The sequence below is a fragment of the Oryx dammah genome, unplaced genomic scaffold (genome assembly GCF_014754425.2).
Source record: "Oryx dammah isolate SB20612 unplaced genomic scaffold, SCBI_Odam_1.1 HiC_scaffold_6, whole genome shotgun sequence".
Lineage (NCBI taxonomy): Eukaryota > Metazoa > Chordata > Mammalia > Artiodactyla > Bovidae > Oryx > Oryx dammah.
The window spans coordinates 13,892,865-13,919,761 of NW_024070190.1; the positions used below are offsets into that span (position 1 = coordinate 13,892,865).

The window sequence follows — 26,897 nt, forward strand, 5'->3', positions numbered from 1 at the left end:
TTCCTCTCTCTTCTCCCTCAGCATTTACAGGTGCTAAGACTTCTTCCATTCCTGAAACCTCTCATGTTAAATTAACCCTCTGCCTCCTCCTCCAGGGAGACACCCAGGCTCTGCTTCCTCATCTCCTCTGTGCTCAGTTGCTCCGTCTCCTCCCTGCCTCATTTTGCTGGTAAAGATGACTACTGACTTCCTCTTGCCCACCCCACCGGATACTTTTCAGCTCCAGTCTTAGCTTACAGGACTTTTCTCCCATGTATTTGATAATGAACAGCCTTTTGGCTGAATGTGGGCAGAAGTGACACTCGTGTTCCTGGGTGTCTTCCTGAATCTCTGACCCTTCCCTTCCTCCTCTCATCCTTCGGACTCCCAGGCTTTGTTCTGGGCCACTGTTCTTCCCGCTCTTCACTGCTCTCTGGGGGATCACATTCCTCCCCAGGTGCACCTACTCCTATAGGCCGGCGGCTCCCGAGAGGGCACCACCAGCTGGCTTCTTCCCACAGGTTCCTGGATGGTGCCCGGTGCCTGTTCCAGTGATGCCACCCAGGGAACATTTCAAAACACAGCCATTCTGATTCCCGTGAACTGGCTTCTCCTCTGGTTCTGCCATCTCATCACTGAGTGACATGGAGTTACCTGCGGCTCCTCCTCTCTTCTGATCCCTGCTCTTCCAATACGCCACAAAGTCAAAAGGCCCTGCCCTGCTATTTAGCATCTCAGTCAGGATGCCACTGCCAACACGTTTCTTAGATTCATCTGTCTCTTCATCTCTGCTTCCACATCCTTGTTACAGCTTTAATCAGGCATCTTTTCTTGAATTACTCAAACGTGCCTCGGTTGGTCTCCTGGCCATCTGCCCTGGGCTCCCTTTGGTCCGTCTCTGATGTGACCGCCTACACACACGACGTGTCTCCAGCCACAGCCTGACCATATCACTCCCTGCCTCCCACCCTCGAATGGCTTCTCAGCCCTACAGCAGTGGTCCTCTATCTTGGACGAACATGAGAATCACACAGGACAGCTTTTTTAAATGATGATGCTGAGGCTTTAACTCAGCATCTCCAGAGGTAGGGCCTAGAATTCAAATTTGTACGTATCCCAGGCGACTCTTGCGTCCAGCCAAGGTGGAGACTCAGTCACCCACGGAGCAAAGTTCGAGCCTGGGTGAAGATCACTGGCCTGGCTGCTGCCTCTCCTCAGCCTTCTCTCCTGCCATTCTCCACTGTGGTCTTTCTCTTCTAGTAACTGCAACTTTCCCCCCAGTCTCCACTCATGCTGCCCCTCTGATGGCCTACCCTCCTTCCCACCCCCATGCCCGGTTCCTTCTTCCCACACTTTGAAAGCCTGAGCTCAGTCACTGTCTCTTCCTAGAAGCTCTTCCTGATATCACCTCCTAAACCAGCAGGCTCTCCTTTGTGTGGCCCCAAGATCTGGTGCACTTCTCAGTTACTGTATTGACCACACTGTGTGATAATTATCTTTTGACTGTTTCCCATGAAAGACAGTTTCTTGAGGGCAAGGGTTGGGATTAATTTATTTTTGTATCCTCCCACCTGACAAAGAATAGGCATTCAGTTAAATGAATCAATTAAAAATGTAATGCTCACATGTGATTTTGGTGATATTTAAATAAAAATTAACTCTAATAAATGACAACTATATATTATTTTGTCAGCTGCCTATAGTAGGGTTGTTTTAAATTTATTTTTACTGAAGCAACAAGTAGAACAATAATGAGACCGGTCACTACTGTGACATGCTCAGTTAGCTTCAGAAACAAATTCTCCATGATGTCCGATCTAACCAGCAGCATTAAGCGAGGTGCCCATAACTCATTTCCCGTCACACAGTTGCTTCCCTGCCACCACACAGCTGAAGAAGTCCCTGTGAAGGAGGCCTGCCTGGGCTTCCACCTCCAGTATAGACAAGACCTTCAAACCCCTAGGAGGCCACTGCAGGTCGGCAGGTAGAGAGAGGAAACTCCATGACCAAGTCACTCCTGGAAATGCTGAAAAGTGACACTACTGAGCTAGACAGGAAAATGTGCTAAAGGAAGGTTTATTAATGGGAAGTTCTTACCTGATTCAATTTTGTTAAGTATTTTTCTTGCACACTGTACAAAGGCCTCTTCCACATTCTCCCCTGTTAGTGCGCTTGTTTCCAGAAACATCAGCTCTAAAATCAACATCAAACAAAACATGAAGCCATATTTAGAAGATAATCACAATTATTCAACTCATAACCACCTGCTTAATATATTATTCCCTTAGAATAGCAGACAAAATAGAATTTTGTCCTTATAACTAGGTATTTCTGCAAATATAAAATCAGTAAATGTCAATACATGCATATTTTTTAAGTCTTAAAAGAATTCCAACTTTTTATGAAAAGTAACTAGCAGTGTGTGCTAGCACTCACATGTGCTGAAGAAGAAACTAAGCAAGCAGGACGCTGGCAGGGAAGCAGGATGGCTGAGGCACCCAGCTGCTGGCATAAGACTCAGCAGCAACTTCTTTCCAACAGGCTTCAGGTCACCAGACACAGCCTGCAAGTGCTGGTGTCGGGGGCCACATGGCGTGTGGTCCCTGACAGTGAGAGGTCTTATATGAACGAGCCCTCTGCTCTCCACTGGGTGGTCACTCACCCAGGCGAAGGCCTCTCTCCTTGCTTTTGTGAGCAAACCACAACCTCTCCAGACACTTGTTTCCTTATTAGTAAAAATGAGGTGCATGTAAATGATAGAGAAATTCCTTTTGAGCATTAACATTCTAAGCTTACATATTTCTAAACAGCTTCTTTATAAACTCATAATGGCTTATATTTTTATTGCATGCTTATTTTCTTAGCAGAAAACCTGTTTGTGAGAGTGTAAGTTGGCAGTTCTAGAGTCCCATTGAAAGTTGCTATTAGCGTATTTATTTCCTGACTGGTTCTAAAAATTAAAGTTATTTTAAAATGTCTGAATTCTCGTCATTTTGCTGTCTATAGGGAATCATTCATTTTATGTGTCATCCTTATGTATTCTACATAAAAATTCAGCAAGTTTCAAAGGCATCTTTAGCCAAATGACTTAAATTTAATGTAAGCAAAATAAAGCCAGTAAGTCCAGTATCTCATCTACTGCTTCACTTTCTATTTAGATCTAATATTTCACCAACTTAGCTTCAAATTACATTTTAAAAATGATAACATCATCTGATTAGGGCCTTTAAAAATTGTTATAATTTTCACTTCAAACCAAGAACTGTGATATTAAAGATCCTAAACTGAAACACCATCACGGAATGCGAAGAGATTAGCTTTTATCATCATAGCAACCTCTGCAGGCACAGTGCAACAGGGTGAAAATATGCTAAATGTCTAAATGTCTAATGAAAACAACAGGAGGTTCCACACTCCCTAAATACAGCTTCATCTTAAACCTCCAGTAGCTGTGACAGGTGAAAGGCCACTTGCCATTTTCCTGAGCAAATCGGGAGGCCTCCAGGAAAGTGACTTCCCGATCGGTGTCCAAGTCCTTCTTGTTCCCGCAGAGGATGATGACAATGTTCTGGCTCGCGAGCATTCGGGCATCTGTTAACCAATTAGTAAGCGCATTGTAGGTTTCTCGGCTGCGTAATATAAGATTGTGAGAACAGTACATGTATTTTATAAAGCTAGCAACTCTTTCCAGTCACTCACACCACTCATACCGCTTCTATACACGCAGGGCAGTACCCACGACCTTCAAAGCACTCAGAGGACCTGGGCGCCCCAAGAGCACACCACATGCTAAGGGTGTGTTCCACCTTGTTTCCAGGGAGATGCCACAGCGAGTCAGACAGCTTGCCACCTGTTGTTTCCCTAAGCAGGGTGCAGTTATTTACTCGGGTCTTGGTTCACACAACATGCGAGCAAAACCTAAGGCTAACTGCTGTCACTCGACGAATCCGTGCAACATGATGGCCCTTTGTTTCACAGGAATTTATCACACTGATTCTCTGCAACACACTCTTATCATCTCCCATTTACACGAGAAACCTAAGGCCCAGAGAGACTGGTTAAGTTGCCCAAAGTCACACACATGGAGCCAGGACTTGACCAGGTCTGTCTGCCTCCAGGACTGTGTTCAGCTCTTATCAATAAGGGCAAACTCCTCGTATATTCTAAGGACTGACCAAGGAACTGAATTTTTAATTGAATTTAACTGTGACACCAAGGTGACAGCTACATGCAGGAGAGTGCACTCAGATCCTTAAGATGAGCCAAGAGCTTTACAGGAACCAATTTAACCACCCAACAGCCTCACGAGTATTATGTGGTCATCATGACTCAGTGGAACAGACAAGGAAACTAAAGTCCAGAGGGCTCACACTGCTTTGGGACAGGAACCAGGATTTGAACCCAGGCATTGCAGCATAGCGCCCGTGCTTGATGGAGGACAATGACTAACAATTTACCACGTGCAAAACTTCAAGCTGTGAACCTTAAGGAAACACAATGACATTGGAGATGCTTTGTCTATCTGAAACTTGGGAACATGTTTCACACGGTAAAGGGGTGAAAGGGGCTGCTCTGAAAACCTGCAAGACCCTCAGGGAAAGGGCGGAGGGTCTTGCTGAGTCCCACCTCTGCTGTCCGCTGACGCACCAGCGGCCTATGGGGAGGTGCGGACCCCAGGGAGCATGGGCTGAGTAGGGGTGTCATTACCTGGTGATGTCGTAGACAAGCAGTGCCCCCGCTGCACCTCGGTAGTAGCTTCTTGTCACAGACCTGGAAGAGTTACAGGCTTTTACTTTCACGGGAGCAGAGCCCTTGCTCATGAGCAGCAGCCTCCCATGCAAAACACCCATTTTTTGCCTTGACAACTGCAATACAGTGACAGATACCTCTCTAAAGAGAAATGATACAAAGACATTTGAAAGCAGACACAAAGGGCTGTTCTGTCCAAAAGAGTATCACAGTAGTGATAAGGAGGTGGGGCCATGAGGCTGGGGACGAGTGTGCCCCTCATGGAGTCGGGGAGGCCCCGCAGAACTGAGGGGACCTTTGAGAACACGCAGGGGAAAGACAGGAAGGCGGCAGCAAGACTACAGTGCACGAGGCCCTCGGTGGCTCCTCTGCTTGCGCGGGGTCCAGGTCTTCCAGTGGACTATCGCACGCCCTGCCCCGGGCCCAGCGGTGCAGCGCATGCTCCCTCCCTCCTGGGGGCACACCAGTCTGAACTGAGCGCCCACCCAGGTACAACACGTCCATTCTCACAACCTCCGGAGTTTGCCTTCAGTAAACACTTCCCTGAATCATGACTTTCCCTGTTCATTAGATTTTCCCAGGGGCAGAATAAAATGTGCTCGGCACCTCCTGTCTTGAACAAGCATGGTGCAGGCAGCAGGATGCTCCCGCTACTGTTCCAAAGGGGACTCTTTTGCACCCGGACTTCTCAGTAGCTGCTTCACCAGTGCCTCCTCCTCCTCCTCGTCCACGACACAGCCCGTCTGCACCACGCAGCTCCACGGACAGATGACCCCGTGCCAGCTGCCCTGCCCCTCTGCCTTGACCCCCTGCCTCCTCCCTCTGCTCTACAGCCCACCCCGTGTTGCATCACTGGAGACACTCTGATTTCACTCTCATACTTAATGGAGAGTCTGGCTGAGTGTACAATTTTAGGTTGGAAAAAAATTTCATGTTGAGTTCTGAAGTCAAGGTTGTAATTATCTTCCAGCTTTCAACTGCTGCTGCTGAAAAGCCCGGTGCGATGGTCACAGTGACCCTTGAGATGTGCCTGCTTTTCCCTCTTGGAATCTCTGGTGTCTCCAGCCCACCCTTGGCGTTCTGAGATTTCACATGGCAGCCCCTGGCCTCATCTGTTTGGTGTAACATGGACTTTTATAGACTCATTTCCTTCAGGGGAAAATCTTCAACTGCTGCTTTTGCTGTCTCCTCTCCTCCTCTGCCTTCAGGACGGCATCACCGGTCAGGCCTTGGCCTTCCTGGACTAACTCTGGATGATTCTCTGTTGTCTCTTCTCTTTCTCACCTCGAGTTCATTGTTTAACTTTCTGCAAGAGTATTCCTCTATTTAATACATTATTTTAATTTCTCTTTTTAAATTTAAATTTTGTTTTTATTTCCTTGATGCAACCTTTACTCTTACTTGTGAGGATATAGTAGTTTTTAGTTTTTGTCTATTCCCTGACAGTTCTTACTTATTTTGGGCTCTTTCTTTTATTTTAGAAGCTTTCTTCACATACAAGTCTGGCTATCCACAGATCATTTATATTGATCATTTATATTCAAGAGCAAGGAATACCAAAGTGTTAAAGATGCTTTTTATGTGTGGGGTTGGGGGCGCTCCACTGTGAGATGGCTGGACAGAGATCGGGCTATTTCATTGGGGAAACCAAAATGTTAGTACCTGTAAGCCTTTTCCTTGTGGCTATTTTTCTGTGGAGAAGAATCGTTTCCTCTGCCTGAGACATACACGCCTGGCTGTCAGTAACTGAGGAGGATGTGGGGGAAGAGATAAGGGTCAGCAGTTTTCAATTAACTTCCATCTTTCCAGGCCTTGCCTCACTCACCCCTGCCCTCTAACGGGTCCCTACTTTTAGTTTTTTCAGGAATCTCCGCACTGTTCTCCTTAGTGTCTGCACCAACTTCATTCCCGCCAGTAGCGTAGGAGGGTTCCTTCCTTTCCACACCTTCTTCAGCGTTTACTGTTCGTAGATTTTTTGTGACGGCCATTCTGACAAGTGCGAGGTGATGGCTCACTGCAGTTTTGATTTGCATTTCTCTAATAATTAGCAATGCTGAACATTTTTCCCTGTGCCTACTGGTCATCTGTATGTCTTCTCCGGAGAAATGCCTATTTAGGTTTTCTCCCCATTTTTTTGATCAGGTTTTTTAAATACTGAACTGTATGAGTCTGTGTATTTTGGAATTTAGTAATCCCTTGTCAGTTGTATCATCTGCAAGTATTTTCTCCCAGTCTGTACGTTGTCTTTTTGCTTTGTTTATGGTTCACTTTGCTGTGCAAAAGCTTTTAAGTTTAATTAGGTCGCATTTTTAAAATTTTTGCTTTTATTTCCATTATTTTAGGAGATGGATCCAAAAAAATATTGCTGTGACTTATGTCAGAGAGTGTTCTACCTCTGTTCTCCTGTAGAAGTTTTATAATATCTGGTCTCACATTTAGGTGTTTAATCCATTTTGAGTTTATTTTTGTGTACAGTGTTAGAGAATGTTCTAATTTCATTCTTTTACATGTAGCTGTCCCCTTTTCCCAGTATCACTTATTGACAGGCCAGTCTTTTCTCTGTTGTATATTCTTGCCATCTTTGTGGAAGATTAATTGTGTGGATTTATTCCTAGGTTTTCTGTTCTGTTCTGTTGATCCATATGTCTGTTTTGGTGCAATACCATGCTGCTTTGATTACTGTAGCTTTGTATTCTTGCCTGAAGTCTAGTTATGATACTTTTTGAAGCAAATAATTATTAAGCATTTAAAATACTATACCTGACTTTAAGTGAAATGCTTGCACTGGGATTGAGTTTAACTGAATTTTGAAATTGTGAATATCTTTTGTTTGACTTTGTGTATTGACTCAAAAAATATTAATCTACTTTCCTGCTTTAGCAGTTATTGTTTGTTGTTTAGTGTTTAAGTTGTGTCTGATTCTTTTGTGACCCCATGGATTGTAGCCTGCCAGGCTCCTCTATCTATGGGATTTTTCCAGGCAAGAATACTGGAGTGGGTTGCCATTTCCTTCTCCAGGGGATCTTCCCGACCCAAGGATTGAACCTACACCTCCTGCAGGTGGATTGTTACCACTGAGCCCACTTCAGTAGTTATGGAATATCAAACATGGACCTTATCTGCAGTGATCTGGCGGTTATTATTCCAAATGTTGATTATGACTTGAGTGTAATGAAAGTGCTAAGGAGAGAATATTTTGTGGACTGTTTTCAGTTCAGTTCAGTTCAGTCGCTCAGTCGTGTCCGACTCTTTGCAAACCCGTGAATCGCAGCACGCCAGGCCTCCCTGTCCATCACCAACTCCAGGAGTTTACCCACATTCATGTGCACTGAGTCAGTGATGCCATCCAGCCATCTCATCCTCTGTCGTCCCCTTCTCCTCTTCCCCCCAATCCCTCCCAGCACCAGGGTCTTTTCCAATGAGTCAACTCTTCACATGAGGTGGCCAAAGTATTGGAGTTTCAGCTTCAGCATCAGTCCTTCCAATGAACGCCCAGGACTGGTCTCCTTTAGGATGGACTGGTTGGATCTCCTTGCAGTCCAAGGGACTCTCAAGAGTCTTCTCCAGCACCACAGTTCAAAAGTATTAATTCTTTGGCACTCAGCTTTCTTCACAGTCCAACTCTCACATCCATACATGACTACTGGAAAAACCATAGCCTTGACTAGACGGACCTTAGTCAGCAAAGTAATGTCTCTGCTTTTGAATATGCTATCTAGGTTGGTCATAACTTTCCTTCCAAGGAGTAAGCGTCTTTTAATTTCATGGCTGCAATCACCATCTGCAGTGATTTTGGAGCCCCCCAAAATAAAGTCAGCCACTGTTTCCACTGTTTTCCCATCTATTTCCCATGAAGTGATGGGACCAGATGCCATGATCTTAGTTTTCTGCATGTTGAGCTTTAAGCCAACTTTTTCACTCTCCACTTTCACTTTCATCAAGAGGCTTTTTAGTTCCTCTTCACTTTCTGCCATAAGGCTGGTGTCATCTGCATATCTGAGGTTATTGATATTTCTTCCAGCAATCTTGATTCCAGTTTGTGCATCTTCCAGCCCAGTGGTTTCTCATGATGTACTCTGCATATAAGTTAAAAAAGCAGGGTGACAATAGATAGCTTTGACGTACTCCTTTTCCTATTTGGAACCAGTCTGTCGTTCCATGTCCAGTTCTAACTGTTGCTTCCTGACCTGCATACAGGTTTCTCAAGAGGCAGGTCAGGTAGTCTGGTATTCTGATTGTTTAATGTAAAGCAAAACCAACCCCCAAAGAGATTTTAAAAAATTCTTAATGTGCAATGCTATACCCTCCTAATGTGCCACTAGGTCTCAAAGAATAAATTATCCTCCAAATTATAAAATGTTCATTTGGAAGTGATTCCCTAACCCCCAGGGCACATAGCAGGAGATAATTGGTGGGCCAGCCAGTGAAGTTTCATCTGCCACTCCCCATCACTTCCCATCGGTCACATTACCACCTAAACCATACCCCCTCCTCGTCTGTGGAAAAATTGTCTTCTGTGAAACCGGTCCCTGGTGCTGGAAAGGTTGGGGACCACTGTTTTAACGTATTCTTCCATAAATCAATGCTGAATGGAGAAAAATGGAGTTTTAGCTTGTCTTAAAGCTTTCACAGGTGAAGTTTCTAAAACCTGTGGTGGGGAGGAGGGGATTATATACATTAACAGACCATAACTGATTATTTCAAACCAAATTTTCAAATATTGAGTTAGAGAAAAAGCTACCTGAATCGTTCTTGGCCTGCTGTGTCCCATATCTGTAACTTTACATATTTACCACCAACATTTATTATCTTTGAACCAAATTCCACTCCTATTGTATGGTTTGAGTCATCTTTGACTGCAAAAAAAAGGAAATTTAATTTTAGGACATTAAGGTAACAAGCTGATAAATTTAAACACGTAACATTCAAATCAAGAGTTAAGTCAATAGAAAATGTAATTTACTTATGCCACTCATTTCTCTAAAAGTAAAACGATAAAAAGCACTCAATGCTTTAAACAGAATACATACAGTTTCGGTTCTCAAAGAGCCAATCAAATTTTTTCTCAAAAGCCCTAAACAAACCATATATTTTAAAGCCAACGCTTGGTGACCCTGCCACATGAGGCCATATCTACCCGACCACTATTAAGGTTCTCAAGAATGGTAACTGCACAAAATACTGGGCACCACGTTAAGAGGCTTACTGCCCACTGACAGACCGCAACTCGGTCCATGATGGTTTCAGCTATTTGGACAAATATTCTAAACAAAAAAAAAGTAAAGGGAAGGAAAAGCACTGTAGCCCAAGAAGGAAACTTGATGGATACCAAAGATTAAGGGAAAAAGAGGAAAAGATAGAGTAAAAAAACAGAAATAACCTCCCCCCCACCCACCAAACCAAGACCTCAATGCAATTATTACAGCTGTTGAGTTTTCATGAACTTCACCATTCTGTGTGGCAATCATTTGGAATGGATTTGTTGGCAAAATTAATATTGTCTGAATGGGCAGGGATGCAGGCAAAATATGTAGTTTGCCAAACCCAACTGGAATAAGCTGTCTATAAAAGAAAATATCTGTGATGATAAAAAAGGGATAAAACAAACATCCTGGCTACACAGTCCACTGACTGGTTCATAGTTTATAACCACAGGATAAAATTTAACTGCACCAGAATCATCTGAGAGCTGTGTTCCCTGCTTCCTGGGGACCTGGGGTAGGAAAGGGTTTGAGTCCAGCAGGCTGTCTCATCCTGGACATTCACCAGCACCCAGCTACGGGGCCAGCCTGGGAGGAAATGCCTCCAGAGGTGAGACCTAAAAGCCAGGTTAACACACGGCTGAGAGAAATACCGTCACTGTGGTCGTGAGAAGCGAAGGGAGGATGTGTGGGCAGAGTGCCTGCTCAGGCCAGGCACCTGGCCAGTGCCCCCTCTGCTGAGACGGAACAACACAACGTCCAAGTGACTGGTTCAGAACCCTGGGCCCACCCAGCAGATGAACGCTTGTTGATGCAGTGGGCCCTGGCTCCGTGACTAAGCCACACTGGGTCTCTGTCACCACACAGAGACTCCAGTGAGCTCCTGGTCAATGAAAATGGATGCAGCGGAAAACATTCTAGAATCTTCCTCTTCAAGCTCTTTCCCAGGACACCCTCTGCCTGCATTTTACCCACCATCTAACATATCTCACACACCTTTACTTAGGATGAACTTCATTAAATGAAATTAATTCTGTTTTTGTGCCTTCACCTGACTATAGTAATATAGACAGGTCATTCTCCACAACTCTTTTGATAATTATAAAAGAACGGTACATTTTAAGGGCCTTTCAAACCTACCATGTTTTACAATAGTTTGGAATACAAAATGTGACCTCCCTTACAACATGGGGCAAGTCAATGACAAAAGATATTTCTGTGGGCAAAAGGCCTGGGTTGGAGTCTTACATGTACAATTACTACCTGTTTCTTTTCCTGTAAAACAGGAGTGATGACAACAACTGCCTTAACGACAATACAAGGCCACAGGGGGCCAAACACTACTTTATCCAAAATGTACAACTAGGGTTATCAGGCCACTCCCTGTCAGGAAATGGAATTCCACAGCTTTATAAGGTATTTTAGTATCTGGAAAATGTACAGGACAATTTACTACATAATGAACAATGACCCACTATGAAACTGAAGTGCTAAATAAAAAATCAGATTATGAAACACTTAATAACATAAACTTTTACTGTCATTTAAAAATATTTGTAAACTACAACTTTCTTCCTGAAAACATATCCAGAAGTTTTGCCATAAACGAATCTGTGTCGGAGCACACTCTCAGAAGACGACAAAAGAGGAGCACGGACCACGTGACGTCACTTACATTTTTTTTCAATAAACTGATGAAGCAAGCAAGACTTGCCAGTTCCTGCATTTCCAATAACCAAGAATTTAAACAAAAAATCTGAAACACAAAAAGAGACTGTGAACAATAACATTAAAACAGGCATTATGAACTTAGACTACAGTCATAAAATTTAATGAGATTGTAATTATTAACATCACAGAAAAAAAGAGGTAACTGAATATTTTGAGAAAATGGCAATAAACACATTGACTTACCTTTCCACCTTTTCAATATCTGGCTTACATGCTAACCCAGTGCCTTTTCTAACTTCTCTGTGGATAATTTCTTTTCTGAAAGTTTGAAATGTAATAACTATAATGACAAAAGTGACTAAAATCTCTCTCTTTGCTATTCAAATAAATATGCATATCCAGTGACAAGTAAAAATCACTTAGAAACTTCAAATGCTTTCTATACAGAAGAAAAAACCTGGTAGACTCATGGGCTTTGAGAAATTCACTCCTTTCTTCTTTTAAAAAACAGGTGCAACTTATCCCCGCACTTGCTTCTGTGGCCTGGCCTCTGTTCCTGCACCTAGGGCTCATGGGAAGGCCGGCTTCTGGTCAGTACTGCCCAATTTGGTCAGTATTCCACGTGTGAAATTTGTCTCATTCAATACAGGGACAGCTTCTTCACTTCTTTACACAGAGGAGTGTATTTAATTGGGGGCCTTCTTTTGCATAACCTGTAAAAAGAGGCTTTCTAGCATGGAACCTGTGAGTCAGGACGAGGAGCACCAGTAGCCTGACATCGCCCTGGTGACTTTTGCTGCTTTTTCTGAGAGCAAGGGAGTCTAGTTCTGCTTTAGCCTTGCGAGCACAGCTCCCACCCATACGCTTTGACTGCCACCCACTTCTGCCAACCCCTAGGCTGCAAGGCTCGCCTGTGGCTCTGAAGGCCCCGCTCTACCCATCTCTGCCGACCCCCAGGCTGCAAGGCGTGCCTGTGGCTCTGAAGGCCCTGTTCTACCCAACTCTGCCGACCCCCGGGCTGCAAGGCTCGCCTGTGGCTCTGCAGGCCCTGCTCTACCCACCTCTGCCGACCCCCAGGCTGCAAGGCTCGCCTGTGGCTCTGAAGGCCCTGCTCTTTGCTCCTGGTTCCCTTGGCTGCACCTCTGATGCTGTCACCTCCACACTCCCGTTTTGGACCTGACCACACATTCCTAGCCCTGGCTCCTTCTCTCCCCCAGCTAAGCCCAAGCAGTCCATTTCTTTGCTTAGGCTTGGCCCAGCCCTGTTTCTAAGAACTACACTCATTATCACTCAGAGATTAAGCCTATTCCACCTCTCATATTTACGGGCAGTTAAACTTATAAGACAGTGCTATTAGGATTGTTAGCACTTACAAATACGGTTATATGCATCTCACTGACTGTTTTAAAAGCATGCCACACTCACGTTCATAACAGCACTATTCACAGTAGCCAAAAGACAGAAGCAACCCAACTATCCATTGACGGATAAATAATAAACAAAATATGGTACATATATACTTTGGAATATTATTCAGCCTTGAAAAGGAAGGAAATTCTGATACATGCTATAGTATGGATGAATTTTCACACTGTGCTAAGTGAAATAAGCCAGACACAAAAGAAGACATACCAGAAGATTCTATTCACATGAGGTGCCCAGAGTGCTCAAACTCAGAGACAGAAAGTTGAATGGTGGTTGTAGGGGTGCTGGGGGAGAGGGAATGCAGTCTGGAAATGAAGTTCTGAGGATGAATGGTGGTGATGGCTGTACGAGTGTGAATGTAGTTAATGCCAGTGACTTTAAAATGGCAAATCTCATGTTATGTGTGCATTTTATCACACACACAAAATAAAACATGCTAGGTCTGATCATTTGCACTGAACAGCTTTTACAGCCCAAGAAATTAAAATTTCCAAGTTAAAATGACAATACTAAAATTTCTCAATTTTGTTCAATATCCTCTTTGAGAAATAAAGCCCAATACATTGTTGCATAAGTTGTAAACACAGGAAGATGAGAACCAGGTAAAAATGCTGCCACCATGTAGGCAAAATTAAGTCTCAAGAGAGAAAATAATTTGTACACAAAAATGGGAGTGTTTCTTATGCTTCATATGTACACAGCAAAAGGAGTTTCACTAATCCATCTAATCCTGAAACAAAACTCATATTTCTAAGCACAGACTTTGACTTAAAGCTTGTTCCCTTATTATTTTCTGCTTTGGAAGTTTTGCTTAAATGGACTTCATTTGGACATAGGACCTGGTGGGCTACAGTCCATGGGGTCACAAAGAGTCAGACATGACTGAGCAACTAAGCGTGTGCTTGCACGCGTGCGCACACACACACACACGGTAACTGTTTTCCAGATTACACCACAGTCTCAACAGGTAAAAGGGTAACAATGTCAACTGATTTCACCTTGCTGGACAAAGACAAGTAAGATGTGCAATTTCCATATGTGAAAATATTTAATTCCTCCAAAAAGCTCTTCACACTCTGAATCTTGTAGCTCAAAGAGGTAAGCTTTCTTACTTAGAAAACCTTTTTGTTTGAAAATGCTTTTGGAGTCAAACATCTAGAAATGCAGGATAAAACATACCACTTTAAAAAAAAACTATACAGCTGACCTTTCAGGAAAAAGGACTGGAAAAAGCAGTAGGGGGCCTGGAGGGCTGTCAGTTTGGGGTCTTAAGACATGTGGGGCAGAGTTCAAGAGTGTACCCATGTGAAGGACGGAGTACAGAGGTCAACCTGAACTTTCTTCAAGGGTTGGCCTGAAGTGAAGGACAGGCTGGGAAATCCTCTCACCAGCTCAGGGGGACAAGGAGCCTTCTATGACTCTGTCTGGCCTCTCAGCAAACAAACAAACAAACAAAAAAACATTCTCCTTTGAAGATTATTGGCTGGCTCCACAGGAGTTTGATATTCAAACCAAAAAACACGTGTACAGTGAAACTCCAAGTCAAGAAATTTAAAACAGTAAAAATGGCCCTAGACAGTGATGTCACCAGGATGCCTGGAAGAAGCAAAGCAGATAACTCTGGAATCACACTGGCTCCCAGGTGCTGCTAGTGGTAAAGAACCCGCCTGCCAACGAAGGAGACATAAGAGACTCAGGTTCAATCCCCGGGTTGGGAAAATACCCTGGATCAGGGCATGGCAACCCACTCTAGTACTCTTGTCTGGAGAATCCCATGGACAGAGGAGCCTGGAGGGCTACAGTCCATAGGGTCACCAAGAGTTTGGACACAACTGAAGGGACTTAGCATACTGGAAGGACACATCCTCCAACCAGGATACTCAGGAGTCCCAGACTTATAGCTTCTCTGAGGATGAGCTCACAATTTAAAAAAACAAAACACTCCAGGAAACAATCCGTCATGAGTAAGTCAGCAGTCCAAAGATATTACACTCTTAAGAATTTGATTTTCAATATAGTGAAAATGAGTATACTACGCAAAGCAATCTACGGATTCAATGCAATCCCTATCAAGCTACCAGCGGTATTTTTCACAGAGCTAGAACAAATAATTTCACAATTTGTATGGAAATACCAAAAACCTCAAATAGCCAAAGCAATCTTGAGAAAGAAGAATGGAACTGGAGGAATCAACTTGCCTGACTTCAGGCTCTACTACAAAGCCACAGTCAACAAGACAGTATGGCACAAAGACAGAAATATAAATCAATGGAACAAAATAGAAAGCCCAGAGATAAATCCACACACCTATGGACACCTTATCTTCGACAAAGGAGGCAAGAATATACAATGGATTAAAGACAATCTCTTTAACAAGTGGCGCTGGGAAAACTGGTCAACCACTTGTAAAAGAAATGAAACTGGATCACTTTCTAACACCATACACAAAAATAAACTCAAAATGGATTAAAGATCTAAATGTGAGACCAGAAACTATAAAACTCCTAGAGGAGAACATAGGCAAAACACTCTCCAACATAAATCACAGCAGGATCCTCTATGATTCACCTCCCAGAATATGGGAAATAAAAGCAAAAATGGAATCTAATTAAAATTAAAAGCTTCTGCACAACAAAGGAAATTATAAGCAAGGTGAAAAGACAGCCTTCTGAATGGGAGAATATAACAGCAAATGAAGCAACTGACAACTAATCTCAAAAATATACAAGCAACTTATGCAGCTCAATTCCAGAAAAATAAACGACCCAATCAAAAAATGGGCCAAAGAACTAAACAGACATTTCTCCAAAGCAGACATACGGATGGCTAACAAACACATGAAAAGATGCTCAACATCACTCATTATCAGAGAAATGCAAATCAAAACCACAATGAGGTACCATTTCACACCAGTCAGAATGGCAGTGATCCAAAAGTCTACAAGCAATAAATGCTGGAGAGGGTGTGGAGAGAAGGGAACCCTCCTACACTGTTGGTGGGAATGCAAACTAGTACAGCCACTATGGGGAACAGTGTGGAGATTCCTTTAAAAATTGCAAATAGAACTGCCATATGACCTAGCAATCCCACTGCTGGGCGTACACACTGAGGAAACCAGAAATGAAAGAGACACATGTACTCCAATGTTCATCGCAGCACTGTTTATAATAGCCAGGACATGGAAGCAACCTAGATGTCCATCAGCAGACGAATGGATAAGAAAGCTGTGGTACATATACACAATGGAGTATTACTCAGCCATTAAAAAGAATACATTTGAATCAGTTCTAATGAGGTGGATGAAACGGGAGCCAATTATACAGAGTGAAGTAAGCCAGAAAGAAAAACACCAATACAGTATACTAACACATATATATGGAATTTAGAAAGATGATAATGATAACCCTGTATGTGAGACAGCAAAAGAGACACAGATGTATAGAGCGGACTTTTGGACTCTGAGGGAGAGGGTGGGATGATTTGGGAAAATGGCATTGAAACATGTATACTATCATGTAAGAAATGAATCGCCAGTTTATGTCCGATGCAGGATACAGGATGCTTGGGGCTGGTGCATGGGGATGATCCAGAGAGATGATATGGGGTGGGAGGGGGGTTCACGATTGGGAACTCATGTACACCCGTGGCAGATTCATGTCAATGTATGGCAAAACCAATACAGTATTGTAAAGCAAAATAAAGTAAAAATAAAAATTAAAAAAAAAAGTTAACATCAAAACCTAAAGTTGCCAACATTGCTTTCTAAGAGTCAGAGTTTTGTATTATTAATCACAGTGGGTATGTATGTGGGGTGGGGTGTAGTGAAGAAAAGGATATAAATAAAAGTGTTTTATAAATAAAAATATAATATAAACCAAAAATAAAAAAGAATTTTATTTTAAAAAGAACCTGATAAGGGACTTCCCTGGTGGTCCACTGGAAGACTTTGCCTTCCAGTGCAGGGAATGCAGGTTTGATCTGACTGGGGGGCTAAGATCCAACACACCTCATGGTAAAAAAAAAAAAAAAAAAAAAATGGAATAAGAATCTGATGAAGTATACTCAACATGATTAATATCATAAAAAAGAATTGAATCCATAAGCAAAGAATATAATGATATGAAAGAATAGATCAATTTTTAGAATGTGTCTAGAAATAAAAGCTGCAGTCATTAGAAATAGTCAATGGATAAATTAAAGAGCAGAATAAACGAAACTAAGGAGAAAATTAGTGAACTGGAATAGAGACTGGAGAAAATTACCATGAGGCAAAATAGAGAACTGAAGAGAGAGAAAATATAAGAGTTTAAGAAAAATGCAGAATTGAAAGAAAGGGTCCAACATAGGTCTAATATGTATTTTGGAATAAAAAGAGCGAGAGAGTGAATGTGGTAGAGAAGGTCAATGTTAAACTGTAACAACAATCAATAAGAAAGGAAAAACGCCCTAGGAAGAAACTGGGTTCCTTTGGGGTTAACCAAAGGTCACCATCTTCAGTGTTGGGACAGAAGCACAAAAACAGCGCACTAATGCAGAATTCAATATGCGACGGTTACCCTAAACACCAAGATGGACTTCTGCTTCCAAAGAGAGGGAGCAGAAAGAAGCACTTTTCCTCATTCCTCCTGCTCAGTACAACCTAGGATCCTAGGCATCACACATAAAAGAAACACAAGGAGACTTGGAAAAGTGTAGCGAAGGTGAGAAACGGGCCAGAGACCTAGGGGCCTGAGGAATGACACTGGTTTTTCCGTGGGTTTTTTTCCTTTTCCCTCCTATCTCCCAGACAGGGAGTGAACAAGCTAACAGCCAATGGAGGCAGATTTTAAGAAGCCACAGCAAAAGCCTGGTCTCTCTACTCACAGGACCAGGAAAGGCCAGCCTCGCAAGACAGAAAACTTACACAAAACTGCTCTACTCCAGACAAACACTATAGGAAAAACTCACCCCAGGTCTCACCCTACTCAGGTCAGCAAAGGAGGGATGGGAACCCGGACCGCCACCCTTTTGAGGCTCTAATGAGGTTCCCCCAACACCAGTAGGGTGCTGTCACAGAGACCAGGGACAGGGCTGGGGCCCTCATTCCTGCGAGCCAGTTCTGAGCTGTCCTTGCCCCCACTGCATGCCAGGGGAGACACGGCGGTGATAGGGGGCAGAGGGCAGAGGTCACAAGCGCTCCATCCCAACTCAGCAGCACAAGCAGCAGCCCCTCCACCCGGATGTCCAGACGCTCAGACAGCAACCTGGACCTCCACCTCTACCTGGCAATAACAAGGCAGCACCTAGGAGCAGAAATGGGTTAAACAAGATTTAAATCAAGATCTAAGGCCTCATAACATAACGCAAACATGCCCATGTTTCCAGTAAAAATCCGTCATCATAGCAAGAACCAGGAAGACCTCAAACAAAGGAAGAATATCAACAGATTCCAATGCCAAGATGATAGAAACATGTGAAAACTCTGACAAAGATTTTAAAGCAGCCATCATGACGCTTCAACAAGCAATAAGAACATGTTTGAAACAGATGAAAAGCAGAAATCTTCACCAAAAATAAAGTATCATCAAAGAAAAAGAAAACACATATAAGAACCAAACGGATGTTTTCGAATTAAAACACACAATCACTGAAGCATGGGGCTCCGTGGATGGGCTCAAAACAAAATGGGGCTGAGGAAACAGTGAACTGAGCACCAAAGTGATAGAAATATCCAATCTGAACAACAAAGAGAAAATAGACTGAAAATGTATTGATACAGGCCTCATGGACCTTTCAGACTACCAAAAAGAAAAAGGAAATCTAACTTTCATGTCACTGGAATCTGAGAAGGAGAGAAAACAGGATAGGCTTGAAAAAGTACTCAAAAGAAATAATGGCTGAAAACTTTCTAAATTTAGCAAGACAGCAATTCAAAAAGCTAGATTATTCCAAAGTGAAAAGTGAAAGACGCTCACTTTGTTGTGTCTGACTCTTTGTGACCTGTATAGTCCATGGAATTCTCCAGGCCAGAAAGCTGGAGTGGGCAAGCCTTTCCCTTCTCTGGGGATATTCCCAACCCAGGGATCGAACCCAGGTCTCCAACAATGCAGGCGAAATCTTTACCAACTGAGCTATCAGGGAAGCTAGATTCTTCCCAACAAGAATCTAAATACCTTTATGTCAAGGCACATCATACTTAAACTTCTTAAAACAAATAAAAAAATCTTGAACGCAGCCAGAGAAAAATGATACCTTACCTAAAGGGAAAAAACAATACTGGCGACAGCACATTTCTCATCAAAAACCATTGAGGCCTGAAGGGGCACACTACTTTTCAAGGGCTGCAAGTAAAGAGCACTCCATTCAGAATCTTATACCCTAAAAATATCCTTCTAGACTGAAGGACTGAGACATTCTAAGAGGAAAAAAAGAGCTAAGAGAATTTGTCACCAACAGATCTACCCTAAAAGAATGGCTAAGGGAAGTCCTACAGACTGAAAGGAAAGGAATTCCCTGGCAGTCCAGTGGTTAGAACTCAGTGCTTTCACCACTGAGCCCAGGGTTCAATCCCTGGTGGGGGAACTATGATTTCAAAAGCCATGCCAAAAAAATAATAAAGCCTGAAAGGAAGTGATAAAACAAATTATAATCATGGAACATTATACAAAGGAAAGTGAAAGTGAAATTATACAAAGGAAGAACATGGTAAATAAAAACATCGGTAAACATATTTTGCTGTTTAAGCAAAAAATGGTTAACACTATTTGATGTAACTCTAAACAAGAGGAAATATTTAAGACCATTATACGTGAGGGAGGGTAAAGGAATGCACAAGTCCAACTCAGACATACTGTGGTTCAGTCCCAGTTCACTGCAACAAAGCAAAACTCACAATAAAATGAGTGACACAAATATTTTGGTTTCCCAGTACATATAAAGTGATGTTTATACTGTCTTTCAGCCTAGTTGGTGTGCAACAGCATTATGTCTAAAAAATGCATACACTTTAATTAAAAGTATTTTATTGGTAAAAAACCTTAACCATCCACTGAACTTTCAGCAAGTCACAGTGTCAGAATCTTTTGCCATAGTAACATCAGAGATCACTGGCCACTGTAACAAGTACAGTAATAATGTAAAACTCTTATAAAATATTTTGAGAATTACCAAAACATGTCCCAGAAACAAGACGTATGCAAATATTAGTGGAAAAATGATGCCAATAGACTTGCTCAATGGAGCATTGCCACAAGCCTTCAATTTGTAAAAAAAAAAAGTCTGTGAAGCACAATAAAACTAGGTATGCCCATAAGAGAAGGTAAGGGTTTACACTTCGCCTGAACTAGTAAAACAATGACACAAGCAGACTGCAGTGTGTACCTATGATGTAATACCTGCCGCAACCACTAAAACAGCTATGCAAAGAGACATACTCAAAAACACTATAGGTAATTCAACAAGAATCCTAAAAAGTGTTCACATAAACCCAGTAAGACTAGAAAAAGAAAAGAGAAAAATGAAAAATAGAGAGGAAACCAAAAATATAAAATGGCAAAAATAAATTCTAATAGACCAATAATTAGATTAAATATAAACTACATAAATATACCAATTAAAAGACAAAGATTGACAGAAAAGATGAAAAAAAAGCCCAACTATAAGCTGCCTACAAAAAACTCACTTAAATTTTGATGTTCAGGCAGATTGAAAGTAAAAGGATGAAAAAAGATCTATCATGCAAATATTAATCAAAGTAAATCATTATCATTATCAGATACAACAGTCTTCAGGGCACAGAAAATGACCAAAGACAGAAATGGTCACTGTAACAATAAAAGGGAAAATCCACCAATAAGACATAGGAAACTTCAATGTGTGAACCATAAAACAGAGCTACAAAACACATCAAACCAAAACCTGACAAAACTAAAAAGAGAAATAGACAAGCCCAAAATTACAGCAGAGACATCAATACCTTTCTCTCAATAATGACAGGAAAACTAGAAGGAAAATAGCAAAGACAGAGAAGAATTCAGCACAGAAAACCACTAGGATGGAGCAGGACACGTTCTTTTCAAGGGCCCATGTATCAAGACAGACCACACCCTGGGCCATAAAACAAATCTCAGCAAATTTAAAAGAACTAAAATCATGTAGAATGTGTTCTCCAAACACAAGGAATCAAAATAGAAATTTGTAATATATATACAATAAGAAAATCTCCATTCATTGGAAGGATTGATGCTGAAGCTGAAGCTCCAATACTTTGGTCACCTGATTCGAACAGACAACTAATTAGAAAAGACCCTGATGCTGGGAAAGATTGAAGGCAGGAGGAGAAGGGGATGACAGAGGAGGAGATGGTTGGATGGCATCACCAACTCAAAGGACATGAGTTTGAGCAAGCTACGGGAGATAATAAATGACAGGAAAGCCTAGCATGCTGCAGTCCATGGGGTCACAAAGAGTTGGACATGACTGAGTGACTGAACAACAAAGAAAATCTCCAAATACTTGGATACTAACCAATCTACATCTACATAAACCATGATTTAAAGAGGAAGTCTCCTGGGAAATTGAAAAATGCACTGAACCAAAAGGAAATGAAACTACAACTCATCAAGAGTTGTGGATTACAACTAAAGCAGTGCTGAAAGGAAAATTCAGAACACTGAACGCATATATTAGAAAAGAGGAGAAGTCTCAATCAATTATCTAAGCACCCATCCTGAAGAACCTGGAAAGAGAAGAGCAAAACAAATGTAAAGGAAACCGAGGAAGGAAATAAAGAGCAGACATCAGGGAAACGAAAGACAAAGAAAATCCATAAACTACAGCTGGTTCCTTGAAAAGGTCAATAAAATTGACAAACATCTAGCATAACTGATGAGTTCAAGGTCTGGAAGTTGATCAAGGAAAAAGAAGGTCCTTGAGATGGTCTCAGCACATACCACCTTTGTTTTGGTAGCGCTTTGACAGGGTGCATGGGAGGGAAACCCCACACCACAGGAGGCCTTCCTACTGTCTCCAAAGGGGGAACAGGGCCTAGAGACTCCCAGACATCAGCATCGCACCCCACGGAACTCAGTGTCCACGTCATGTTGCTCAGCAGCCGGGCTGGCAGCAGGGAGCTCTGTCTCAGCCCGTTTGTTTAAGCAAAGATGAGTAGATGAGTGTGTGGCTTCATAGGGTATTCAAAGCAGGCAGCCTCTGAATGGCTAAAAACAGGCATATTGGGGCTAAATTTAAAGTAACTGAGTGTATAAATAAAAGGTTGTAGCTGAGCCATGAAAGACGCTGGGATTCTTGGCCTCTAGAGGAGAGGAATCAATCCCAGGCCAGTGACGAGCCTTGATCACTCAGCACTTCTGTGTAATAAAAGTTTTATTAAAGTATAAAAGAGATAGAGAAAACTTCTGACATAGACATCAGAAGGGGGCAGAAAGAGTGCTCCCTGCTAGCCTTTAGCAGTACGTTATATACCTATCAGCAAGCTGTTAATTAGAGAGAGGAGATGTCTCAAACTCAGAGTGGCAGCAGGCCCCTCACCTACAACAGGCGTTTTGAGATAACACTGGCACCAGGTGAGTCATCCTGGGCCATAAAAGGGTTGACATGAATCTTGAAGAAAGGCAGGTTTCCAGGTAAATATAGAGTTTCATTAACATAGATTAGGAGAACAGTGTATGAGTAAAACATACTGGTTTGTTGAGCGCTTATTGGTTCTGAGTCTTAAGCGGAACCTGAAGACAGAATCTAGGGTAAATACACCAGGTGTCATCATGGCAACACACAATTTTAAAAGAAACCTCCTTTTAATTTTGTATAGAGGAGGAAAAAAATCTGACACTTGTAGTTTGTTTCCTCCTGCCGCTTAAAAGAGAAATTTAAACAATGTCTAACACTTGCAGCCCATTTCCTCTGGGGACCCCTGGCCTTCTTGCCTGTTACCCTTTCATTAAGAACAGAGTTTGGTGCCAGCAGGCTTCAAACTAACGTCTCGGGCTGGTTATGAAGAAGAAAACCACAGAGGGACCAACATGCAGGGCTATTTTAACTCATTTATGTAACAAAGACTGACAACAGCAGCAACAACAAAGAGGGCGCAAATGGCCGATTTCAGGACACAGCACTAGACCCAGCAGGGGAACAAAGGAGTCACAACGCACACTTTAATTTGTCAACAACAGTAACACATGAAATAGGCCAATTCTTTGAAAACAAAAAGTACTACAACTCACCAACGTAAAATAAATAATTTAAGTAGTGATATAACTATTAAGGAAACTGAATTTGCAATTTTAAAACACATGAATGTTCATGCCAGGATGGTTTTACTAGAGAATTCTATAAACATTCAAAAAAGAATCAACACCAACTCAGACATAAATGGTTAGAATATTTTCTTAGAAATAAGAAATAAAAGCAAACATAAATGGGACCTAATCAGCTAAAAAGCTTTGGTACAGTAAAAGAAACCATTAACAGAATGAAAAAACAACCTATCCACTGCAAATATTTGCAAATAATGAGAAAATATTTGCAAATAATGAGACCAACAAGGGATTGACTTTCAGACTATACAAAGAGCTCATCCAACTCAATATAAAGAAAACGAACAATCCAGCTGAAAAATGGGCAGAAGACCTAAATAAACATTTCTCTGAAGAAGAGTAACAGATGGCCAACAGGCACAGGCAAAGATGCTCAGCATCACTGATCATCAGGAAAATGCAAATCAGAACCACAATGAAGTACCACCTCAAGCTGGTCAGAATGGCCACCATCAAAAAATCTACAGAAAACAAATGCTGGAGAGGGTTGAGGAAACCCTCCTACACTGCTGGTGGGAATGTAAATTGGTGCAGCCACTACGGAGAAGAGTTCCTTAAAAAACTAAAAGTAAGTTGCCATATGATCCGGCTATACCACTCCTGGGTGTATATCCAGAAAGACAAAAAAGCTCTAATTTGAAAAGATACACCCCAGTATTCATGGAAGCATTAAGTACAATAGCCACGACATGGAAGCAACCCAAGTGTCCCTCAACAGGCAACTGGATTAAGAAGATGTGGGGTAGGGGTCTCCCTGGTGGTCCAGTGGTTAGGACTTTGTGCTCCCAATGCAGGGGTGTGGGTTCCATCCATGGTTTGGAAACTAAGATCCCACATGCCTCATGATATAGCTAAAAAATAAAATAAAGGTCCACAGAAGTGGTACGTCACTGACCCAAGATGACATAAAAAAAAAAAAGATGTGGTATATATGTACAGTAGAATATTCCTCAGTCATAAAAAGAATGAAATATTGCCCTTTGCAGCAACATAGAGAATATTATACTTAGTGAAGCTAAAGACAGATATTATGTGATATCACTTGTATGTGGAACCTAAAAAAATAATACAAATGAATCTATACACAAAACAGAAGTAGACTCACAAACATAAAAAACAAACTTATAAGTACCAAAGGGGAAAGGTGGGGGGAAGGGATAAATTAAGAGTCTGGGATTAACAGATACAAACTTGTATACAAAAAATAGATAAGCAACAACAATTTACCATACAGCACAGGGAATTATATTCAATATCTTATAACAGCCCAGAAGGGAAAATAATCTGCGAAAAGTATGTAAATGAATCACTTTGCTAGATGCCTGAAACTAACACAACATTGTAAATGAACTATAATTCAATAATTAATTAAAAAATCAAACCCAGTTAGAAAATGGGCATACACCATGAAAAGGCATTTCACTTAAAAGAATATACAAATGACAAATAAGAATGTGAAGATATGCTTAAGATAATTAACCAATAATTAGGGAAATGTAAATAAAGCCATCATGACATGTCACTACACATCTATCAGGAAAGGCTAAAATAAAAAGTAATGACAGCAACAAAAGCTGACCAGGATGCACAGAAACTAGATCACTCACACACTGCTGGAAGAAATATAAAATGGAACAGTGAATCCAGAAAACAGCTTGACAGTTTCTCAAAAAAACTAAACACGCAACCCCCAGATGACTCAGCAACTGAACTTCCAGGCATTTACCCAGAAAAATGAAGATTTATGTTCACACAAAACCCTGTACATGAATGTCTATAGTAGCTTCATTTGTAACAGCCAAAAACTGAAAAGAGCCCAGATGTTCTTCAACAGGTGACTGGTTAAACAAATTATACATGCAGATCAAGAAACACTGCTCAGCAATACCACTGATATTGCAATAAGCGGGATGGATCTCCAGAGAATTATGCTGCGTGAAAATGCCAATCCCCAAAGATTCTACACTGCATGATTCTATTTACAGAACAGTCTTGAAACAGATGAAAAGATCAGTAGTTGCCAGGGGACAGGCAGAAAGAGTATTCAGGGGCACAGGAGAGAGACTTCTGCTGACTGAAGTGATCTGTATCAGCAGTTATGGCAACATCAACATTCTGGTTACCTTAGACAGTTTTGCAGGGGGATGGGGAAATTTTCTATTTTTCTTAAACCTGGCTATGAATCTATAAAGATCTCAAAAGGACAACGACTCTGTAGTTTACTCTGCACATCCCAAACTGAAAGGATTACTGAAGGATGGGCTTCATAGAAGTCCTGCCGAGAGGGAGGGGAGCAGGTAAGATGTGAGGTATGCGCCCTGTTGTTTCCAGTCTGGAGATACATGTGTTTGGGTGATGCAAACACAACCAAGGACCAAAATGGGCAACCACTCATTCCCTGTAGGTGACAAAAATCCAACTTAGGAAGAGTTTCTCCTAAGTTCCTCCTGTGGACGACGGGATGTGAGTTTCACAGCCTCTCTCAGAGATGAGTGCCTTCCTGTACAAACGGTCTCCCCTTGGAGCATGAGGCTGGATGGCTTATCACAGCAGCAAATCTCTTAACACACCAGGCACATAGCCATAGATTTAGCAGAAAATGTGCTGGTTTTACTGATTAATTTGTTTGTACGATCTGTGGGATTTTTTTCTCTTTCTTTGCTTGAAGTTGGATGACATACACATTGCACGTCACGTATGTTTTACATGTCAAGTGCAGTGCCTAACAGCTACAAAAAGGCTTACCAGGAGCAGAAAACTAGCCATGTTACAGAGTAATTAATGGAGGGGTGTAGGATACATTGTTAGGTTGTATATGATAACTAAGTGTGAACTAAATAGTTTTGTCCACTTGAGTGGGATTGATGTTGCTTTATTACAGTGGATGTTACTTTGCTCAAAATTACAAAGAAATTTTCTGCATACAACTTATGATCATTACATTCACCTGATGAGGGTTTCCTCAGAATGAGTTAAGCTGTAGGGTGGGGGAGAGACCATATTCTAAAACAGAAGATCTAAAATAGATATATGCTACTAATGCACTTTTTTTGGTGGGGGGGGCGTATTGCATGGCATGCAGGATATATTAGTTCCCTGCAGTTGAAGCTCAGAGTTTTAACCACTGAACTGCCAGGGAAGTCCGTGTATTTTTAATTTTGCATGATAAATGTTGAATGAAATGACAAGAAAGGTATTGAGTAATTAGAGACCAGTCTTGGGCAAAAGTCAGTCATTGAGGAACACAGATGAATTCACATCAGGAAAAAAATGGCCTCCACTGAAACAGCTAACACAAAGCCAGGGGATTAACTCCAGGGTGAAATCTCATTTGGAATGTACTGACTCATTTTTACACTCATTTCAAGCAACCTCCAATTTCCTGGAGCACAGGAGGTTGGCAGCACATGCTATGGTATGGCTGTGGCCACAGCGACAATAACAGCCAGTGACAGGGAACTGGGCGCTGGGCCAAGAAGGGGTGCTAAGAGCCCCGCACATCCACCAGCTAGCCCCAGCCTTCAGAGACAGCCCCGCGCATCCACCAGCTGGGCCCCAG

The 26,897-nt window shown here is 42.0% G+C and overlaps 1 protein-coding gene across 1 annotated transcript in view; it reads right to left on the reverse strand.

The window, feature by feature from the left end:
* The window catches only part of RAB4A (RAB4A, member RAS oncogene family), a 52,016-nt gene that overhangs the window by 12,896 nt on the left and 12,223 nt on the right, over window positions 1-26,897 (reverse strand). Inside the window, exons 2-6 of the mRNA XM_040242789.1 lie at window positions 11,605-11,685; window positions 9,470-9,584; window positions 4,687-4,749; window positions 3,454-3,608; window positions 2,077-2,172 (exon numbers count right to left, since the gene is read on the reverse strand). Of these exons, the coding sequence (XP_040098723.1) occupies window positions 2,077-2,172; window positions 3,454-3,608; window positions 4,687-4,749; window positions 9,470-9,584; window positions 11,605-11,685 (510 nt within the window). The remainder of the gene's footprint in view (window positions 1-2,076; window positions 2,173-3,453; window positions 3,609-4,686; window positions 4,750-9,469; window positions 9,585-11,604; window positions 11,686-26,897) is intronic.